The 18,493-nt window shown below is 34.6% G+C and overlaps 1 protein-coding gene across 1 annotated transcript; it reads left to right on the top strand.

Annotated features, from left to right (window-relative positions):
- The first annotated feature begins 11,313 nt into the window (after positions 1 to 11,313).
- Positions 11,314 to 17,223, top strand: LOC108995343 (BEL1-like homeodomain protein 4). Its single transcript, XM_018970893.2, has 5 exons — positions 11,314 to 11,687; positions 11,955 to 13,412; positions 14,567 to 14,952; positions 15,502 to 15,562; positions 16,230 to 17,223. Exons 2-5 carry the CDS (start codon positions 12,033 to 12,035, stop codon positions 16,875 to 16,877), a joined length of 2,475 nt encoding a protein of 824 aa, XP_018826438.1. The 5' UTR covers positions 11,314 to 11,687; positions 11,955 to 12,032; the 3' UTR covers positions 16,878 to 17,223.
- The last annotated feature ends 1,270 nt before the right edge of the window (positions 17,224 to 18,493 follow it).

The following is an 18,493-nucleotide window of genomic DNA, read 5'->3' as shown; positions in this document are numbered from 1 at the left end:
TCATACAACTCAAGCTTAGCTTTTATACACTTCTTTTTAAAATATTGGCCCTATAATTAAAAGAAATTGCTTGGAGGGCTAATATATTAGTTTTAGGAGGTCACATCATAAAAGATTATAAGAAACCATGCATACAAGAATTATAAAAAACACTTTGGATGGGCCATGCTTTTGGGAGGTTACTTCATATATAAATATATATATATATATATATATATATATAATAATGACCACTAATAAGAATTTTCAAATTTTGGGGGACCAACGCACAAAACGTGGTCTGCCTCTGAGGGAAATTGCTCTTAGTGAGGTCATGTACGTGCTTTGGCATGTTCTAAAGAGTTAGTACTAGGCTTGTGGAGTCTTGGCCGGTGAAAAGGATCGATCCTGCATCGTTACTCGGGCTAAGAGTCGGACTTTCTATTATTTTTCCTATCCATTTGATTATGGCCTCTCTCTCTCTCTCTGATCTATATATATAAATATATATATATATATATATATATAATATTATTTCAATTAGTTTAAATTTTTAAGATAAATGATGATTTAAAGATGTTAGAGAAGTAAGAAGTGAAAGCTAGCTGAGAATTAAAGGATCAATTTCGATCCTCAAGTTAGGCGGACTTTGAATTTACGCTTTTAATGCATGATGATCTTGTTGGTGTTAATATCTGTGCCTGGACATGAGGCATGTTTACTAATTGGCAAAGTTTGGTCGTATGCTCTTATTTTTGTGCCGTTTTGAAGGTGTAATATATATGTTGTGCTATGAATAGGTGGTGCTGGTAATTGTGGTCGTTGTTTATCGTTCCTTGGTCATCGGTTCATGCTGCAGCGTTTGTGGCCATTTGTTATTGCCAATTCTATACTCATGATGATCATTATTCTGCTTGTAGCTAGGGGTGGGCTCTGAGTACTGATCATCAGACTCCAACGTACAGTGCAAAGGAAAATTCGAACACAGCAAGAAAATTGAGGAAGATAGCAATAAATTGTGATATGAGTAGAACTCACATGCCTGCATCACTGAAAGCTAGCTACCCTCAATACTGATCATATATATCCTTGAGGCTTTCATGCATATTCTAAATGCATAAACATTTATGTTAATGCTTAAATTTACACAACAGATTGGAAGCAATGAAAGAATTATCTCTGACTCACGATGGTGATTCAGGAGTCGATACAGTACTCTTCACGTCTATCCATAAAATAATAACAAATAAAAATAAATAAATAGAGACACAGAGATTTACGTGGTTCAACATAATGCTTACGTTCACCGGTTGTTTGGGAGCGAAATCTACTATAATGGATGATTTTACAATCTCTCGTGGTCTCACATATCTCACAGCACAATAGAAGAATTTAGGAAATATAATTTGGAATCACTATGCAGTGTGGTAGAGTTTGTACATAAGGAGCTTGTGGAGAGCCTCTAGAGAGTTCATTAGATTTGTGGGAGATTTCCTCCTTATATAGAAATCTATTTCCTTGGAGTGATTGAGTTCAACTTGCCTTATGAAGCTATCACCTTTTAGAAGTCTGAGTCTCTTTCATTTTAAGAGTTAAGTTTATTTCCTTTTAGGATTCTGAGTAACTTTCTTTATATCTTTTTAGCTTTATCTCTTGGGTTGATTTTTGGCTTTATCTAGAAGCTAAATTATAGACCGTTAATTTGACCCATATAATTTCATTTGGCTTGCTTACAAATTGAATTTAAAAGAAATAAAACCCAAATGATCAAAATAAAACCATAAATCTTACAAAAATGTTAAAGAACATATATATTGATCGGTAAATTGGAAGCAGGGAAGATTGAAAATAAAAGAGCCTCATGTAGCAGTGGGTTAATTTCGGATCGAATTTTTACCTAAACTTGAAAATGAGATCAGAGGGAGAGAGGTTTAGATATTGGTCCAAAACTCGTAGTTACAAGTAGTACTAGTGGATTCCTGCTTCGGGTGCTATATTATATATATTTATATATATATATATATATATATATATATATATATATATAATCCAATTAATATAATGGCCCTCCCGCATGAGCCGGAGAAAATCATGAAAAAAAATTAAGCAAAACTATCAATTAGATAAGCTCTAGAAAATGTAGAAAAAACAATCGAGTTGCAATTTTCTAGATATGATCAGACATGACCTTGTGGACCCCTATGGTCACTATCTAGATCTGCCATTTGCAACGAGGGAAATTAGTAATGACATATTTAGTTAAGAATGAAGTAAATCATGAGCTAGTGATGTGATGAATTAACCTATTAGAAATTAAATAATTCAATTAGTGCATAGCAGAATATAGTTGCCGTCCTTGATTGATAAGTTTTGAAATTGTAGCTTATAAAGTTGGATATGCACTTAATCGGTTTATATACGTACTTAATTAACGTATAAATTGAATAATAAAATCTAGTATTATCTTAACTTTTTTAGATAAATGATAATTTTATATCTATAGGACGTATGGAACAGAGATCTTGAATTCTTTTAGGGCATGCTGCTTGGGTACGTACGTCATGAGATGAGATGAGATGAGATCAATTATGTAAATAATAATAAAGTGATTTGTGAATAATAATGAAATAATATGAGTTAAGATATTTTATTGAATTTTGAGAAAAAATGGAGGAAAAGTTAAATAAAAATATCATAAAGTTCAAATATTGTTTGAAAATAATTTTTTAATATTATTTTTGTTTTAAAATTTGAAAAAGTTGTATTATTTTTTGTATTTTGTTTAGAAGTTTGGAAAAGTTAATTAGATAAAAAAAAGTTAAAAATTTAAAATTAAAAGGTGTTTTATATTTAAATGGTGTGTATAGAAAAAAAAAGAAATTATATATGAAAAATTTTAAAATTAGTGCCCAAACATATATTAACTTGTCAATTCGGGGAGGAGCCTAATTGAAGAGCCTATATATAGCTAGTAATTAGGGCAAGTTTGGGGCCTTAGACGAGACACACAATTTTCATATGATTTCATTTCATTTCATCTCATCTTATTCTCAAACATAATTTAAATACAAAACTTTCAAACTAATCATTACAAAATTTTCAAACTTTCAAATAAAAAATAAAAAACAATTCCAACTTTTTCAAATCTCCAAATAAAAATAATATTATAAAATTATATTATTACAATATTTTAACTTTATAATATTTTTTATTCAACTTTTTCTCTCTCATTTTTCAAAATCTAAAAAATACACAACTCAAACTATCTTACTCCCCAAACAAGCCCTAGATAGGGGTTGCAAGAGAATGCGTGTCATGAACAATAGTTTTCCTATTATATTTGTATATTTGTAAGGGACAAAATACATCAGGCTCATAGTGTTTTTTATACCCAGCCCAAGGGAAGATGACTCATTAGGAAGGAAGAATAAAAAGAGAGAGGGAAGAGACAAAAGGATGAGAATGGTGTCAAAGTGTCAGGAGGAAAAAATGGGAGTGGACATAAAGGAAGGGTAATGTGACATAAGGGGGTTAAAGGGACGTAAAGTAGGCTTATTTAGGAAGGCTTATTCATGGACCTTTTGGCCAGACTTCTTCAGGAATGCTTATTCAACCTCACGACAGGAGCTCCCACAACAAGATCTCCACCATAAGATAGTCCTTCGATATCTATTATATAGTGAGGATGAAAGACCATGAGAGATTGTAAAGCAAGCATATTATAGTTTACTCTCCTCTCCCAAAAATCTTGTGGACGTAGACCCAATGTCAAACCATATAAATCTGTGTATCTATCTCTATTTATTTTCTCTGTATTGATTTACTGTTCATTGTCATGGATGTGTGCATAGACGCTGTACAGCACACCAGACTATCCTCAGGGGCTCCACACCACACCGATTGAGATCCAGAACAACCTCTACTGGTCGGGAATGGATCTTTCTCCCATTTCAGCCTGTTGTGCCCTTTTTAGGCATTAATATATAATATCTTTCTTTTTCCCTTAACTTTAGTTAAAATCTCTCTAAAAGTGAGATTCAACATGCTTCACCATTATAATGAGTTCCATATTTCCCTATCCATGTATATTAAATACAAAAGTAATATCTCTTATATATATGCTTTATAATCTTTCCTTTCTATATTAATTTATTCTTTGCTTTTATCTTTCATACATTTGACATGATCTCATTGGCATTTGCCAAATGGAAAAGTTGTACAAACATGCACTAAGATTGATTTATTAAATAATTAATTAATGGTATCATATAACATATATATGTTTGTGAAAGTTGGGAATTAAAAACATTGATATAAATAGTGTAAAGAAATGACAAGAATTAAAGATATACGTACGTATGTATTAACACATTTGAAGAGAAGTATATAAAAAGTAATTTCGATTTTGAAAGTACGTAGGATTGTATTCATGTCTTTGGAATCGATCAAATTAAGGCCACATGATCATCAGGATATATCAACCTTTCCATCAATATCGTGAATTAATTACGTGCAGTAGTACTAGTAGTAGTAGTACTACTGCACGTATTACTACTGGGTACGTATTACTATCACAAGCGCCAACGACGTCCTCCTATTCTGGCCACTACGTACTAATTAAGCTGGTGTCTATTTGTGTGTGATTTTTGGATAAAAAAATTATAGACATAAGCTCCACATCATGTATATCACTTAAAAATATATAATTTTATTTTTTTATTCTCATATTTTTGAAGAGAATTAAACAACAAATGGAAGCGAAAATTATAACGATATGGTGACACTCCCGTGAGGGTATTTGTCTCACAAGTTGGTGATGAGCAAAGGGAATTGAGTGCATTTGTTTGTGCACCAATGACCCCTATTTATAGGCCATCATGCACCGGTTGGTAAATGGCACATCCATTGGTTAACCAATGGTAACCCAAATGTCACAACCTTAAGGAGTGACACATCTTATTGTGAAAGGGCACAACCATTGGTAAACCAATGGTAACCCAAAAGTCACATCCTTAAGAAGTGACACAACCTTTTGACTAAATCAAAAGGTTGTGTCTCTTGACACTTCCTTTAACATCACACCTCATAGGAACCATCACCATGTTAGAGAATATCATTCCAAGGGGTACACCGTTTGGTGATCACACCCCTTAGAATAACATCTCTCACTTGATCACACAAAACGGTGATGATCTAGTTGAGTATTTTACCTTGGTACCAATATAAGCTTTCCACTACTCAACTCTCATCTGCTACTCTTGCAGATCGGCGTCAGAGCATGACAAGCCTCTACGTGCACACGTTTTTTGTCATTACCTTATCTGACCGCACCCTTTACCATATGTGCTCCCACTGATCACATATTAGGGGTGACTTCATTTCACTAAAAAATTTGTAGTGAACGGCATCAATTCTCTATGACTGGATCAACAATCCATACCCCTGTCACAATTGACGACTTCAGCCGAATACATAACACATGTATTGACCTGCGCTGAATTTTCGTTAAGTACTTCCTCTAGAGGCTATTCTTGAAGTTTTTCCCTAATCACCTTATTAATGACTTTGCAAATGATTAACCATTTACTTGGGTAATCAAATCACATTTCACTAAAACTTTAGTGAATGACACTGAATTTTCGTTAAGTACTTACTCACCTGAGTATTTCCTTAATCGCCTTATCAGCGACTTTACCATGATCAACATTTTATTTGGTTGATCAACCTGCACTGAAATTTTATCAAGTACTCACCCTAAGACCATTCCTGAGGTTTCAATTTCGGTGATGAATTGGTCTGTATCAATTCTTAAGTTTCCAAAACTAGCCATGTATATCAATTTGGTTTTAAATTTTTATCCAAAATGAGACATAACCGAACCCGTTACGACACCTCTAATCTAATCTATAGTTACTAAGAGTGGCGGCTGAGTTCGAATTCGAATATAGATCTGCCTTAAACTATTAGTATTATTGACTTAAAATTTTATTGAATTTTCTAGTAGAATTAGGGTTTAAGCTAGCTATGGTGTTAGTATGACCATACTCAGATAAAGAGGACACATCCCATTGCCCTCCTCATACGTATCTTTTTAGCCAAATATATATATATATATATATATATATATATATATATGGACTCAATTAAATAGGTCATGTTTATAAGAAGTACTTCGTGACTCGTGAATTTAGGAAACGACATATGATTATTGAAATCATGAGGGTTTTGCTAGCACTTGTTCAGAGCATCGATCAAGCTATGTTTGGCAAATGAGAGTACTTGAGGTATTCTCATTATTATTCTTTATTTTATTATTATTTTTTACCTACTTTTCTACTATTCATTACTTTTCATCTACTTTTTATTATTATTCAATATTTTATTATTACTTTTTCATTACTTTTTCACTACTATTCACAAACATTCACAACATTTCTCAATACTTCTCACTATCCAAACGTACCGGCTAAACGTACGTACAGATCATCATTGCCATTAAAAATCGCAACGTGTGTCCAAGTAAGAGATTGATTAATGATGACGGGCGGCTTTTAATAATTAATCACATGATGTTCATGTTATACTATAATATATAAGCATTGTCACTGCAATGAGCAATCTACCAATGACTAAATTAATATATATATATATATATATATTTTTTTTCAAAAAAAGATAATATATATATTCAACTAGTCATAATTTGGTTATAAATTAAGCTTTTAGGAAAATAATTAGTCATTTAGCAAGATTATAACTCTAATATATATATATGATGCTAAATTAATTAACAACTCATCATGTCTAAAAAGCTCATTAGAAATATTATTTTAAATCAGATATTTGCGGACGAAAGTAATTTATTTGGCATGAAAATAACTTTTTTAGGATAAAAAGTCCGATCCAAAATAAACATATCGCGTTAAGTTATCTAAAAAAAAACCTATTTATCTTTTTAACCATCATTATTTCCAAGTAATTACTTGATCATATTGAATTAAATTATTTGGAATCTTTTACTAACAGCTCGCTAATCATTTGATGTCACATCATAGAAGATTAAAAAACGATAGTTTGCAATATTTTTCTTTTAAAGTGAACTCACGAAATGCATATGTAATATTTGAAGTCACGTATTCCTCAGTCTTTACTAAATATTAACCTGTTTGGTCTACATTTTGCCCTAACCCTTGCTAATTAACTGATTCCACAAATAGTATATATCATCGCCATGTAGAAGAAAAGAATAGCCTGTAATGTTTGAAGTGATGCATTATAATTAATTGTACCTTAACTTCCAATATTACAATAAAGAAAAAGTGTGCACAAATGAATGTACATGCACATATGGAAATTCAAAGACGATAATTAAAACATCATTATTAATGGATTATCAAACTATATTAATATTAATGATACTGAGATGTGATCGAGCATAATGAATCAATTTGCAATATGCATGATGCATGACTGGCTAGCTAATTAATTCCCTGCAGAGTACTCTCCCGGAAAATTTCAAAAGAATTCAATATTCTTGCATGCATGATCATGAACATGATGTGGGGAAACAAAGTGACGAGTTCATCATGATCAGCATGTAGTACTGTTCCAAAATGGATCACACATCATCTTTTGGTCCCATCAAAGTAGATGATCAAAATGCAATTATAAGCTGAAAAAACGTGCTAGTAGTACTAGTACTACTACTACTACTGTCTGGTGGAGATCATAATTTCCAGTTGATAATTGCTTTTTTTTTTTTCTTTCCTTTTTTCCATCCAATTAAATTAAAGAACCATTAATTACTTATGTGCATGGTTGATGTTTCATGTGTGTGTAACGAGGAAAAAAGTAGGCCGGTGGCGCTGCTCATGCATGCATGCATGGATGGGTACTGATATTTAGAGGTTCTTAATTAATATCCTGAGATAAAAGCGAAAAAGCCATTAATTCAAAGCCAAACCTAAATATTTTCAGGAACCCCACAACCACCCTGCATGCATGCATGCATCCATCTAAAGGCCGGTGGCTCCTATCTCATCTCCTAAGCTTTTCCATACAACTTGAACGTGAACTTATACCTACATTAACAACAACAACATACAATTATTAATTAATTATAACCCCAAAAAAAGATTAAAGAAAAAAAAATGAACGTCATGAATATTTTACTTTTAGAATTAAAGTGCAACCAAAACATATGGGGGAAATTAATTAAATTCGAGACGTACGGTAATAAATATGAAGATATTAATTAGTCAGAGATGCACGTGCAGGGGACCGACTTTCACACGTGAGGGGAGGATGAGATAATTAATTATTCGCTAGGTTTTGTGAATGATGATCGATGAAGTGGGACAGCTTTAAAATATGAAGCGTGTGAGAGATCGAATTAAGAGGGTGATGAGATTCATGTGATATTACCCAGAAAGACGACAGATGGAGATCAGGAGGAGAGGGTTGGGCTGTCAATTGTCCATCCAAGTTTTGCAGTTGGAAAGAAAAGGGTTTTATCTCCCTTTCAACGGGTGCATGTTGAGTAACTCATACCTAAAATTAAAAATAAATAACAAGAATTTAAATTTAAAAAAAAAAAAAAAAACGAGTGGTTGACGCGCGTACGTACGTCGATGATCATGAACAAATATTAATGCTAGCTAACAAATTAATTAGGAGTCTAAAATTAACTTGTAGTTACGTACGTACGTACGTAAGAAGCTAGCTAGCTAGACATGTAGTACGTAGAACTAGTAAAATATATGATTTATTCTTGCATTTTAAGGGGGAAAAAAAAAGGAGGTTATATATATCATGATGTACTTAATTGCTTTTAAGAAATTAATAATCAGGTACGTGATCATGAGGCACGTGTACGTTAGTACTCCTAGCTGCATGTGTACAGTACTACTATATCTCTTAATTAATTATCATATATTGCTCAACCAATCCAAAAAGAGTTCTATTAAAAATTAATTAATAAATAAATGAATGAATATACTCATTATATATATGATGGTGTATTTATACATATATATATTTAATATAGGCTTATAATCCCTATATATGACATATTATTATAGGCCGGTTAAACAAAAAAACTTGGTTAATTAGTCAAACAATTGAAAATGATTATATATATAGGCTTACTATACATATATATATATATATATATTATTATATATACATACATGACACGGTGATGATCTTAATTCATATATATTTGTATAAAGTCAAATATGAAGAATGGAATATTGGATTTTTCTGTCTAATTTTCTCGAAGAGGTTATCTTCTGTCTAATTATTAATTAGCATAATACTATATGTATACATAACTTTGTCTCTTATGCCTACTTGGTGCATGTGTTGTCAATTATTTTTCTGGCCTCTTGGTAATTCGATCCCGGCCTGATCATGTCCTCAGAGGCAGAGTTTTGATCCTGTTTTCACAGTAATTAAAATGAAAAAATCTATACAAAACTGGCGGTTGATATATATATATATATATATATATATAATATTAATGGTACGGAAATGCATGTATATATGGTTCCTTAATTAATTATATATATAAGATCAATTTTAGACTTCTACAATGAAAATATAAGAATTTAGACCTAATTTAATTGGATGTTGAGATCATGAGATGATAAATTTGTGAATAATAGTAAAATAGTTTATGGGGTTTTGGAAAATGAAAGAGAAAAGGTTGAATAAAAAAAATTATAAAATTAAAATATTATAATTAGAATATAATTTTTATTTTGAGATTTGAAGAAGTTGAATTATTTTTGTGTTTTGTTTATAAGTTTGTGAAAGTTGAAATGATAATTAGGTAATGATTAAATAAAAAAGTTAAAAATTTGAAATTGATAAATATATAATTATTGTGTTTGAGTATAATACTAGTACTGGTGTTCGGGTGTTGAGATGAGATGAGATGAATTGAGATATTCTCGACATCCAAACGGGACCTAAATGCATTTTAATTATGATCATGGAGTACACAATTTGTTTTATGAACTAAAAAATGGGACGTCATTATATATTAATCTTTCCCACACACAAATTATGATAGGGTAAGTACACGAACACATTTACAATACATGCACATAATATTGGTTTAACCATGTATATAGAAATATTGTACAAAACGCAAAAACATTGTACACAAATATATATATATATATATATATATAATGCGCTCTCACCTACCTATTTTTTTCCCAATAAAAGATACATAATATAATGCTTAATTAATTAAATGATCATTAAAATTTGTAAGCTGAATTATTGATATTGATCAGATCATGATATATATATAGATCATGTTGTAGTTCAACATTAACAATCACATGACATCATCAGGTAACGAAAAGGTTAAGGCACATGAGATGATGATAAAAACACCACAAAAAAAGGGGAGGGAGAAATAGACATCCAATGCCTATTATATTGCCATATTTCTCCAACCTTAAAGCAGTTATTTGTGTCTTTCAATTCATATATACCAGGTATCTCCAACACCTAAACCTAATTTGCCCCAAGCTTCCGACCTGTCTAGCTAGCTATGGCTGATCATCTCCAGCCGCCAGCCTTTTTTGTTTTTGTTTTTTAAGGGAAAAAAAAAAAAAAAACAATTTGATCATGAGCACTAATATGCATGCAATGGTTCCTTCATATATAATTAATAAATCTCTCTTTGGACCCGTAGCTATGCACTAGCTGTCTCTCCCTTTGGCCTGTTTTACTATGTTAGGTTATTGGTGGATGATAATAATAATAATATATATAAATAGTATCTTCAAATGACCAAAATAACCTAGCAAAACATATTCATTACAAGTATTAGCTAGGGCATCATGGTCATTCAAAGAGAATATGGACAGGATGGTGGTAGTTTGGATCATTGAGATGACTTCGTACTGACCTTATCTTTATTATTATTATTCCGTAGTTTGCGTTGGTTTCCAAGGGAATATGGAAAATGACAATAATAACCGACATTCGAAATGGTGTTTTGGTAATTTCGCAGCAATAATAACCTATTTATTTAAATTACAAAATATATATGTATATATACAAGCAATTGGATGCCATTGATGATATAATTCTGTTGAAAACGCTACTTAACAAGTGTGTGGGACTCCTACTCTGCTCTAGATAAAGGTTATTTTGGTCAATTGGAACATGAGATATTAATAAATCGAAGTCTAGCTTATTTATTTATTTATTTGGAGGTTTTTTTTTTTCCTACATATTATAATATTTCATTTTATAAATTTTCTTTGAACAAGCGGGCAACAAATAAAATAAATACAGGCTATTATTGGTGAGTAAAAAGGAGGTGAAGAAGAAGATCGAAAAGCGACTGCTTCTCTCTCTTTCTCTCTATGCCTGAGTTTCTTTGAGAGAGATATCAGTCCCCAAAGCCTCCATTTTTATTTTATATAGTATGTAACTTCCATCTCTCTTTTTCCAGAAGGTGATTGCAAGAACACTTACTGCAAAGAGCGGCCAAAGAGAGAGAAAGGAGAGAAAGAGAAAGAAAAAGACGACAGACGGAGCAACAAAGAACAAGAGAGAAAGAGAGAGAGCGAGAGAGAGATAGAGAGAGAAGATCAGGAGGAATTCAGGAAGCTTTCAATACCGCAGAAGAGAAAACGATGTCTGAGAGCTTTACATCCTTTCACACTCTGCAACTCTAAGAGGTACATACACAGACACACTCCTATATATATGTTTACATGATGAACAAAGCTGAAAATGATTAAGGGGAATAAAAATAAATAAAAATAAAGCAGTACCAACAAAGACCCATCTTATTCTCTCGCTTGTTTCTTCCTTCCTTTCTTTTATATAGTACTCTTTTTCCTTTTTCTTTTTTGGGTTATAGATGATGAATGACTCAATTAGATAGATGATGTGTGTTCTTCTATTGTTTGTCTCCCATGACGGATCCTTTATGAATTGAGCAGAAAGGGATAAAGAGAGTGCGTATAGTGGCTCAAATTAGAGCCAAAGAAAGAGATGATGATGAAGAAGAAGATTCTGATATGGGACTAGCAACGCCACCACTTCCACCAATTTTCTCGTTTCCGAAGACCGACCACTCAATTTCAATCCCAGAAAAGTCCAATAATTCTGCCAATTCTATGTCCCAAGACTACCACCACGGCATCTTCAGCTTCTCCAATGGGTTTGAGAGATCCACCGTATCACACCAAGAACAACAACAACAGCATCAGCAACATCATCACCATCACCATCATTTACATGAAGCGCAGCAACACCAGATGGCGCAGCAGATCCGTAGGGACAAACTGAGAGTGCAAGGCTTCGAGCACCCACCACCAGTACCACTGGTAGGGATAGATGAAGAAGAATCCGGGGGCCTTCCGGTGTATGAGACGGCCGGGATGCTATCCGAGATGTTCAATTTCCCTCCTGGGGGTGCTACCGCTACAGACTTGTTGGAGCAACCGATGGCACCGAGCTATCGGTCTCCACGGCCACAGCCGGCGCCGGCAACAAGTATGGCCAACGAATGGTACGGAAGCAGACAAGGGATGGTGGTGGGTTTGGGACCCTTGGGAGATGCGAAGAATCAGAATAGTGTGAATAGCCGTGACAGTCTTGCTCAGCCTCATCATCATCATCATCATGCTCAGATTTCAAGCATTGATGCTACAGATTCAGCAGCTGCCATGCAGCTTTTTTTAATGAATCCACAGCCAAGATCTCCATCTCCTCCACCTCCTTCAACTTCTTCCACTCTACACATGTTGCTTCCTAACCCATCCACTTCTATTCAAGGGTTTGCAGCATCCGGGGCAGCAGGAGGAGGTTTTGGTCAATTCACTTGGGTACCTGATGGCAGCCATGTTGGAGGTACTGCTGGTACCCAACTCAACAACCCTAGTGAAATTGGAGGGGTTGTGGAGAGCCAAGGTCTTTCATTGTCTTTATCTTCTTCTTTGCAACATTTGGAAGCCGCAAAAGCGGAGGAATTGAGGATGGGGGATGGCGGGATATTGTATTACAATCAAGGAGCTGGGGGCTCATCGTCAACTCAGTATTATAAGAACTTGGGCGGCCATAACCAGACCTTGCATTTGCCGGGAATGGCTCAGAACCACCAGGTTCATGTTGGGTTTGGGTCCTCATTAGGCGTGGTAAATGTTTTGAGGAATTCAAAATATGTCAAAGCTGCCCAAGAGTTGTTGGAAGAGTTCTGCAGTGTTGGTAGGGGGCAATTCAAGAAGAAAAAGTTTGGAAAGCACAACAGTACAAACCCTAATCCCAATCCAGGTAACAATAATACAACTGGTGCTGGTTCTTCATCAACCTCAAAGGATCATCTACCTCCATTGTCAGCTGCTGACAGGATTGAGCATCAGAGAAGGAAGGTCAAACTTCTTTCCATGCTTGATGAGGCATGTAATCTTACTCTCTCTCTCTCACCTTCTCTCTCCTTTCAAGAGTCAGGAGTCAATCATTAGGCTATTTATTTAGTCCAATATTACTTTTAAAATCACCCGGACAAACACAAAGTTCCGGCAAGTTTTCATATTATATTTTTCCATATCTATATAAATAAACCAACACCTGTAGAGAAAAGCCGGCTAGCTGGTGAGATAGTGTTCCAAGGGATCAAGTTATATATATTGGCGTGTAATTACACACTATTTTTTGTTTATTTTATATTTACTATCACTGATCCATTGGATTGGTGGAGGTGTTTTACAAGGTATTAGAGGCCGGGTTTTGGTTAGGTGAGAACCTAAGATCAGAGACTACTATATATTAAGGAATTAATGCGCCCAGTAATTAAGATGAGACGTTCCTTTTGATCAGTACTTTGTGATTGCAAACATGGCCAATATATGTAAGCCACACGCCACATCAAGCAGGAAGTTTTCATGAAAGCAGATTTTGCTTATCAAGCAAGATCCTGATTCCAAACCCATCATATATATATATATATATATAGTTATGTATAGATATAGCTGTGAAAGCCATAGATCGATAAAATATTATACCTTGGTTGTTGACCGTGTGAAGGGGATGGCTTTTTCTTTCTCTTGCTTCCTATTTTTTCCTGCCCGATGTCCATTAAATTTCTTTATGCACACAAGTCTGTCAAACGACTGTAGTGTGTAAAGAAGAAACACGAGGATATTCTTCCTCCATAAGGCATAAACCATCATTTCATTGTACCAGGCTTTGATGCGAAGATTTATTTTCCCGATTTGGGATGCCTTTACGAGCAATAAAGTCTTCTTATAAGTTATACAGAGACTATATATAAAAGAGGATATCGTCTTTATTAATTTTCTCTCCCTTTTTTTTTTTATAAACTCAATTTTGGTAATATGCATGCTTGATGTTGACTTTCTTTATTACAACCGGCTGCTTTCTTAAGTTAATGTAGTATATACATCCATATATATATAGATATATAGATATACACACATATAAGGTGTAATTTGAAAATTTATGACAAAAATGAAAGGACGTGCATGATATTATACGAGATTTCTTTTCATTAGATATTGAAGAGTATTTTTTTTTTAATTTGTATGTGCAGGTAGATCGAAGATACAACCACTACTGTGAACAAATGCAAATGGTAGTGAACTCATTCGATCTGGTTATGGGTTTTGGTGCAGCAGTCCCTTATACTGCACTTGCACAGAAGGCAATGTCTCGGCATTTTCGGTGTCTAAAGGACGCAATATCAGCACAATTGAAGCATAGTTGTGAGCTTCTAGGAGATAAAGATGGTGCGGGGAGTTCAGGAATAACCAAGGGAGAGACCCCAAGGCTAAAACTGCTGGAACAAAGCCTAAGACAGCAAAGAGCCTTCCATCAAATGGGGATGATGGAACAAGAAGCCTGGAGACCCCAACGTGGGTTGCCTGAACGTTCCGTCAACATCTTGAGAGCCTGGCTTTTCGAACATTTCCTTCATCCGTACGTTACCTTTACCTATATATAAATATAATAATGATCAACATATATTCCTAATGAAAATCAAGAAAGATAAAACACCAAGCAATTATGACAAAATCATATATGCTGCATGGATCTACTTTTTTTCATCAATTTGTTATAACAATAGCGACATGCAGTTTAATTATCAGGTAAATGGAGATAGAAAAAACTGCTTGCAGGTTAGCGTTTAGAGTAACAGTAATGCAGATTGCAGTGTCCTTCAATGTTACTTCGACAGCAAAAAGCTGTAAAAAGAGCTCCATTAATTATACTATATTATCTCTCTCTCTCTCTCTCCTCTCTCACAAACCTCTTAATATTAAGATGGATCAGTACTGGGAGCAGTGGTCTACTTGTGCTGCAGCAAGTTGCTAGATCTGATCTCTTTCTTTCTCTTAGATTCTCACGCCCTGCAGGGAAAGCAGGAAAGATTAATTAATCCCATCTAGGGGTACAGAAAGCTCGGTGTTTCTCTGTACATACGGGATAGACAAGGACTCTGATGTCATTTTCTGGTCTCTTTCTCAGGTACCCAAGCGATGCAGATAAACATCTGTTGGCACGGCAGACTGGTTTATCGAGAAATCAGGTTTGTCCTCTCTACTCCTCCTTTTTCTCTAAATAAAACAGCAAAATCCCATATCACAGAGAGAGAATCTTTCTTGCTGTGTGGCTGTGCATTTAGCATGCAGCCCGTTAGTGCAACGAAGGAGAAATTAAGGAATCTGTTGGAAAGGAAAGGAAGACAGCAGCAAGCCCTTCGGTCGGACTTGCATGGTTTTGTGCTTTATTTCTCTGATTAATTTCTCTGTCTTTCCGTTAGAGAAAGACAACTGTTTTTCGATCCTCCTTTAATTTCATCTTTTCATTTAGTTTGGATTCTTTTGCATCATGACATAAATTCTTAAGATAAAAGAACGCGGGACTAAAGTACGGTAGAGAGTGTAGGCATGAAAGTTTGCAGATGGAACGTGAGAGTTTGCAGCTTTGACTCTCTCTCTCTCTCTCTCTCTCAAATCTATTGACACCATCTACCCACTCAGTAGTCAGTACGGCCATACAGACAGTAAATAAATTTGGGTACTTAAAAGACAAATACGAACTCCTTATCCATTGTTAATTAATAATTTTTCACCTGTCAAAGAAAATGGAGTTAGATAAGGGGTGCATGTATAAGTAACCAAACTTGTTGCTTAAACACGAGATTATGAAAAGTGTTAATGTGTTAACGTCGGGGTTTTAAATGTATGTTTCAGGTTTCAAACTGGTTTATTAATGCCAGGGTTCGGTTGTGGAAACCCATGGTGGAAGAAATGTACCAACAGGAAGCTAAAGACGTGGTGGGAACAGAGGAAAGAGAAGGAGAAAGGAGCCAAAACAACAGTGGCCTCACACAAACTCCAACGCCCACAACGACAGCTGCAACACCAGCATCAACGACAGGACCAGCAACAACAGCAACAACAATACCAACAACAACAATCACAACTATTACGCCAACAGGCAAAAGATCCGATGTCAATGCGCCCGAAAGCGACCCTTCACTTATCGCAATCAATAGACATTGCTTCTCAGAAAACCAAGCAAAGCAGGGCAACTCCACAACCACCACCACCGCCACCGAGATGGCACCGCCGGTGTCGCAGTGTTTCCCGACGACCCAGGACAGCTCGGACATCCTGCATCAGCACAGATCAATGGCTACCGATGACACGTGTCGCCGTGGCAGTATCGTTTCTGCTGATCATCACTTTGGGACCATTTCTGGGAATGCTGACATTGGGTCTACCCTCATTAGGTTTGGGACCACCGCTGGTGATGTATCACTCACTCTAGGGCTACGCCATGCAGGAAACATGCCAGAGAAAAGTTCTTTCTCGGTTAGAGACTTTGGAGGATGCTAAAGTTCTATAGTCGCTTAAAGGAAAACGAACAAAAAATCTTTTATTTTCTTCATCTTTCTTTTTTTTTGGTTCCAACCATTATGATCAAAACACATTATCAGAAACGTAGCATTAAGCTAGGCGCTAGCTCTGTGGGGATCTATTATAATTGTATAGTAGATTGTTTTTACATATTTTCCTCTATGTACTTAAGGTTTTTGTACCTCTTATTATATAGGAGTATTTGCTAAAAGGACGTCATGGAACCCTATTTAGAGAGAGGAGGGCCGGTTATTGGCAGTAGATTTTAGTACTGGGTATTATTATTTTGAATAATGGCAATTAGTCTCTGCACAAGTTCTATATATGAATTTATCTCCTACGATATCACCACCATGCATGATCAAGTTTTATATATTACTGATCTTTATAATTTCCCTTTCAAGAGGGTTTCACGAATTTTTTTATTCAGAAATAAGATAATATTTCTTGCTAAGAAAACAATCTTTACTTGCAATAATATATTATATATATGTGCCAGCTTAATTCATTGTTGCTGAAATCATCTTGTACCATGCAGCTTATTAGGTTATTTTAGCTTAGACCACAAGAAAGCTAAAAATACCATTTTCTCAAGATTAGAATCCTAGCTAGCTAATTTCTCAAGCTTAGCCACAGTGCAGCTTGTGCCTACGCCAAAATAACTCTTTTTAATTAACCACTGACAATATGGGTTCACTACTTCTATTAATTGTGATATGGTAAATTATTTAAAGGTCACGCGCGAGTTCTTGCTTCGTGGGTTAATAGGTTATAAGATCAGTTATAGTATAATTACCATGCATACTGATCACCATGCAGTACTTTCGATTCATAGCATGCAGTACTATCACCAGTACGTAGTACTACTTCAACCTTTTGCTTCACACAGATAATCGTCTAGGCCCCTAGTCTTGTTTAATGGTAGAAAGTACAGTGCAATACCTAGCTAGGCTATAGAAGTGTCAACTTTAGAATATGTTATACTTGCTTCGAAACTCATCAAAACTTGGTCAAATTGCTATTAATGAAAGCATTAATTGTTACTAACAAATTCTTTCTTCACTATATATATATATATATATATATATATATATATAAGTACTTTGGCGCGCAAAGAACACTGATGCTGTTGGAATTAACTGAATATCATGGCTGTTAATTTGTAGTATATATAATAGTAGAAGTAAATAAAAGAAATTCAACAATCACATAAAGAACACTAAAATTTATGTAGTTCAGCTTAAACAAGCTTACGTCCACTGGCGGAGTCGATCTCAATTCATTATCATAAAAATGGAGTAAAGAGAGAAATTACAAATCATTTTTCAATCCCAAAAGTCCCAATACACTTAATGAATTCTCAAAATCTCACAAAATGAGTTTTATACTTAACGGTACAGGAACTCTAGTTTACGAATATTTGTTCAAGCTAGCAACGTGTTGAGCAAACAATTTATCTGATGTTCACTCGAGCTAACTGTCGAGCGAACAATCTGCCTGGAGTTCGTTTGAGCGGATGACAGATGTCAAGCAAACAGTCTATCTAGGGTTCATTCTAGTAGACTGTCGAACTAAGTGTCGAGTCAAAATTCGCT

Source organism: Juglans regia, chromosome 7, assembly GCF_001411555.2.
Source record: "Juglans regia cultivar Chandler chromosome 7, Walnut 2.0, whole genome shotgun sequence".
NCBI classification, from domain to species: domain Eukaryota; kingdom Viridiplantae; phylum Streptophyta; class Magnoliopsida; order Fagales; family Juglandaceae; genus Juglans; species Juglans regia.
Note: the sequence above shows the minus strand (reverse complement) of the source record. Positions and strands in the feature narration are given on the sequence as shown.

Coding starts and splice junctions, on each gene's coding strand:
- LOC108995343 (XM_018970893.2), top strand. CDS start 12,033: ATGGGACTAGCAACGCCACCACTTCCACCAATTTTCTCGTTTCCGAAG. Junction 14,953..15,501: donor TTCGAACATTTCCTTCATCC/GTACGTTACCTT, acceptor TCTCTTTCTCAG/GTACCCAAGCGATGCAGATA. Junction 15,563..16,229: donor CTGGTTTATCGAGAAATCAG/GTTTGTCCTCTC, acceptor TGTATGTTTCAG/GTTTCAAACTGGTTTATTAA.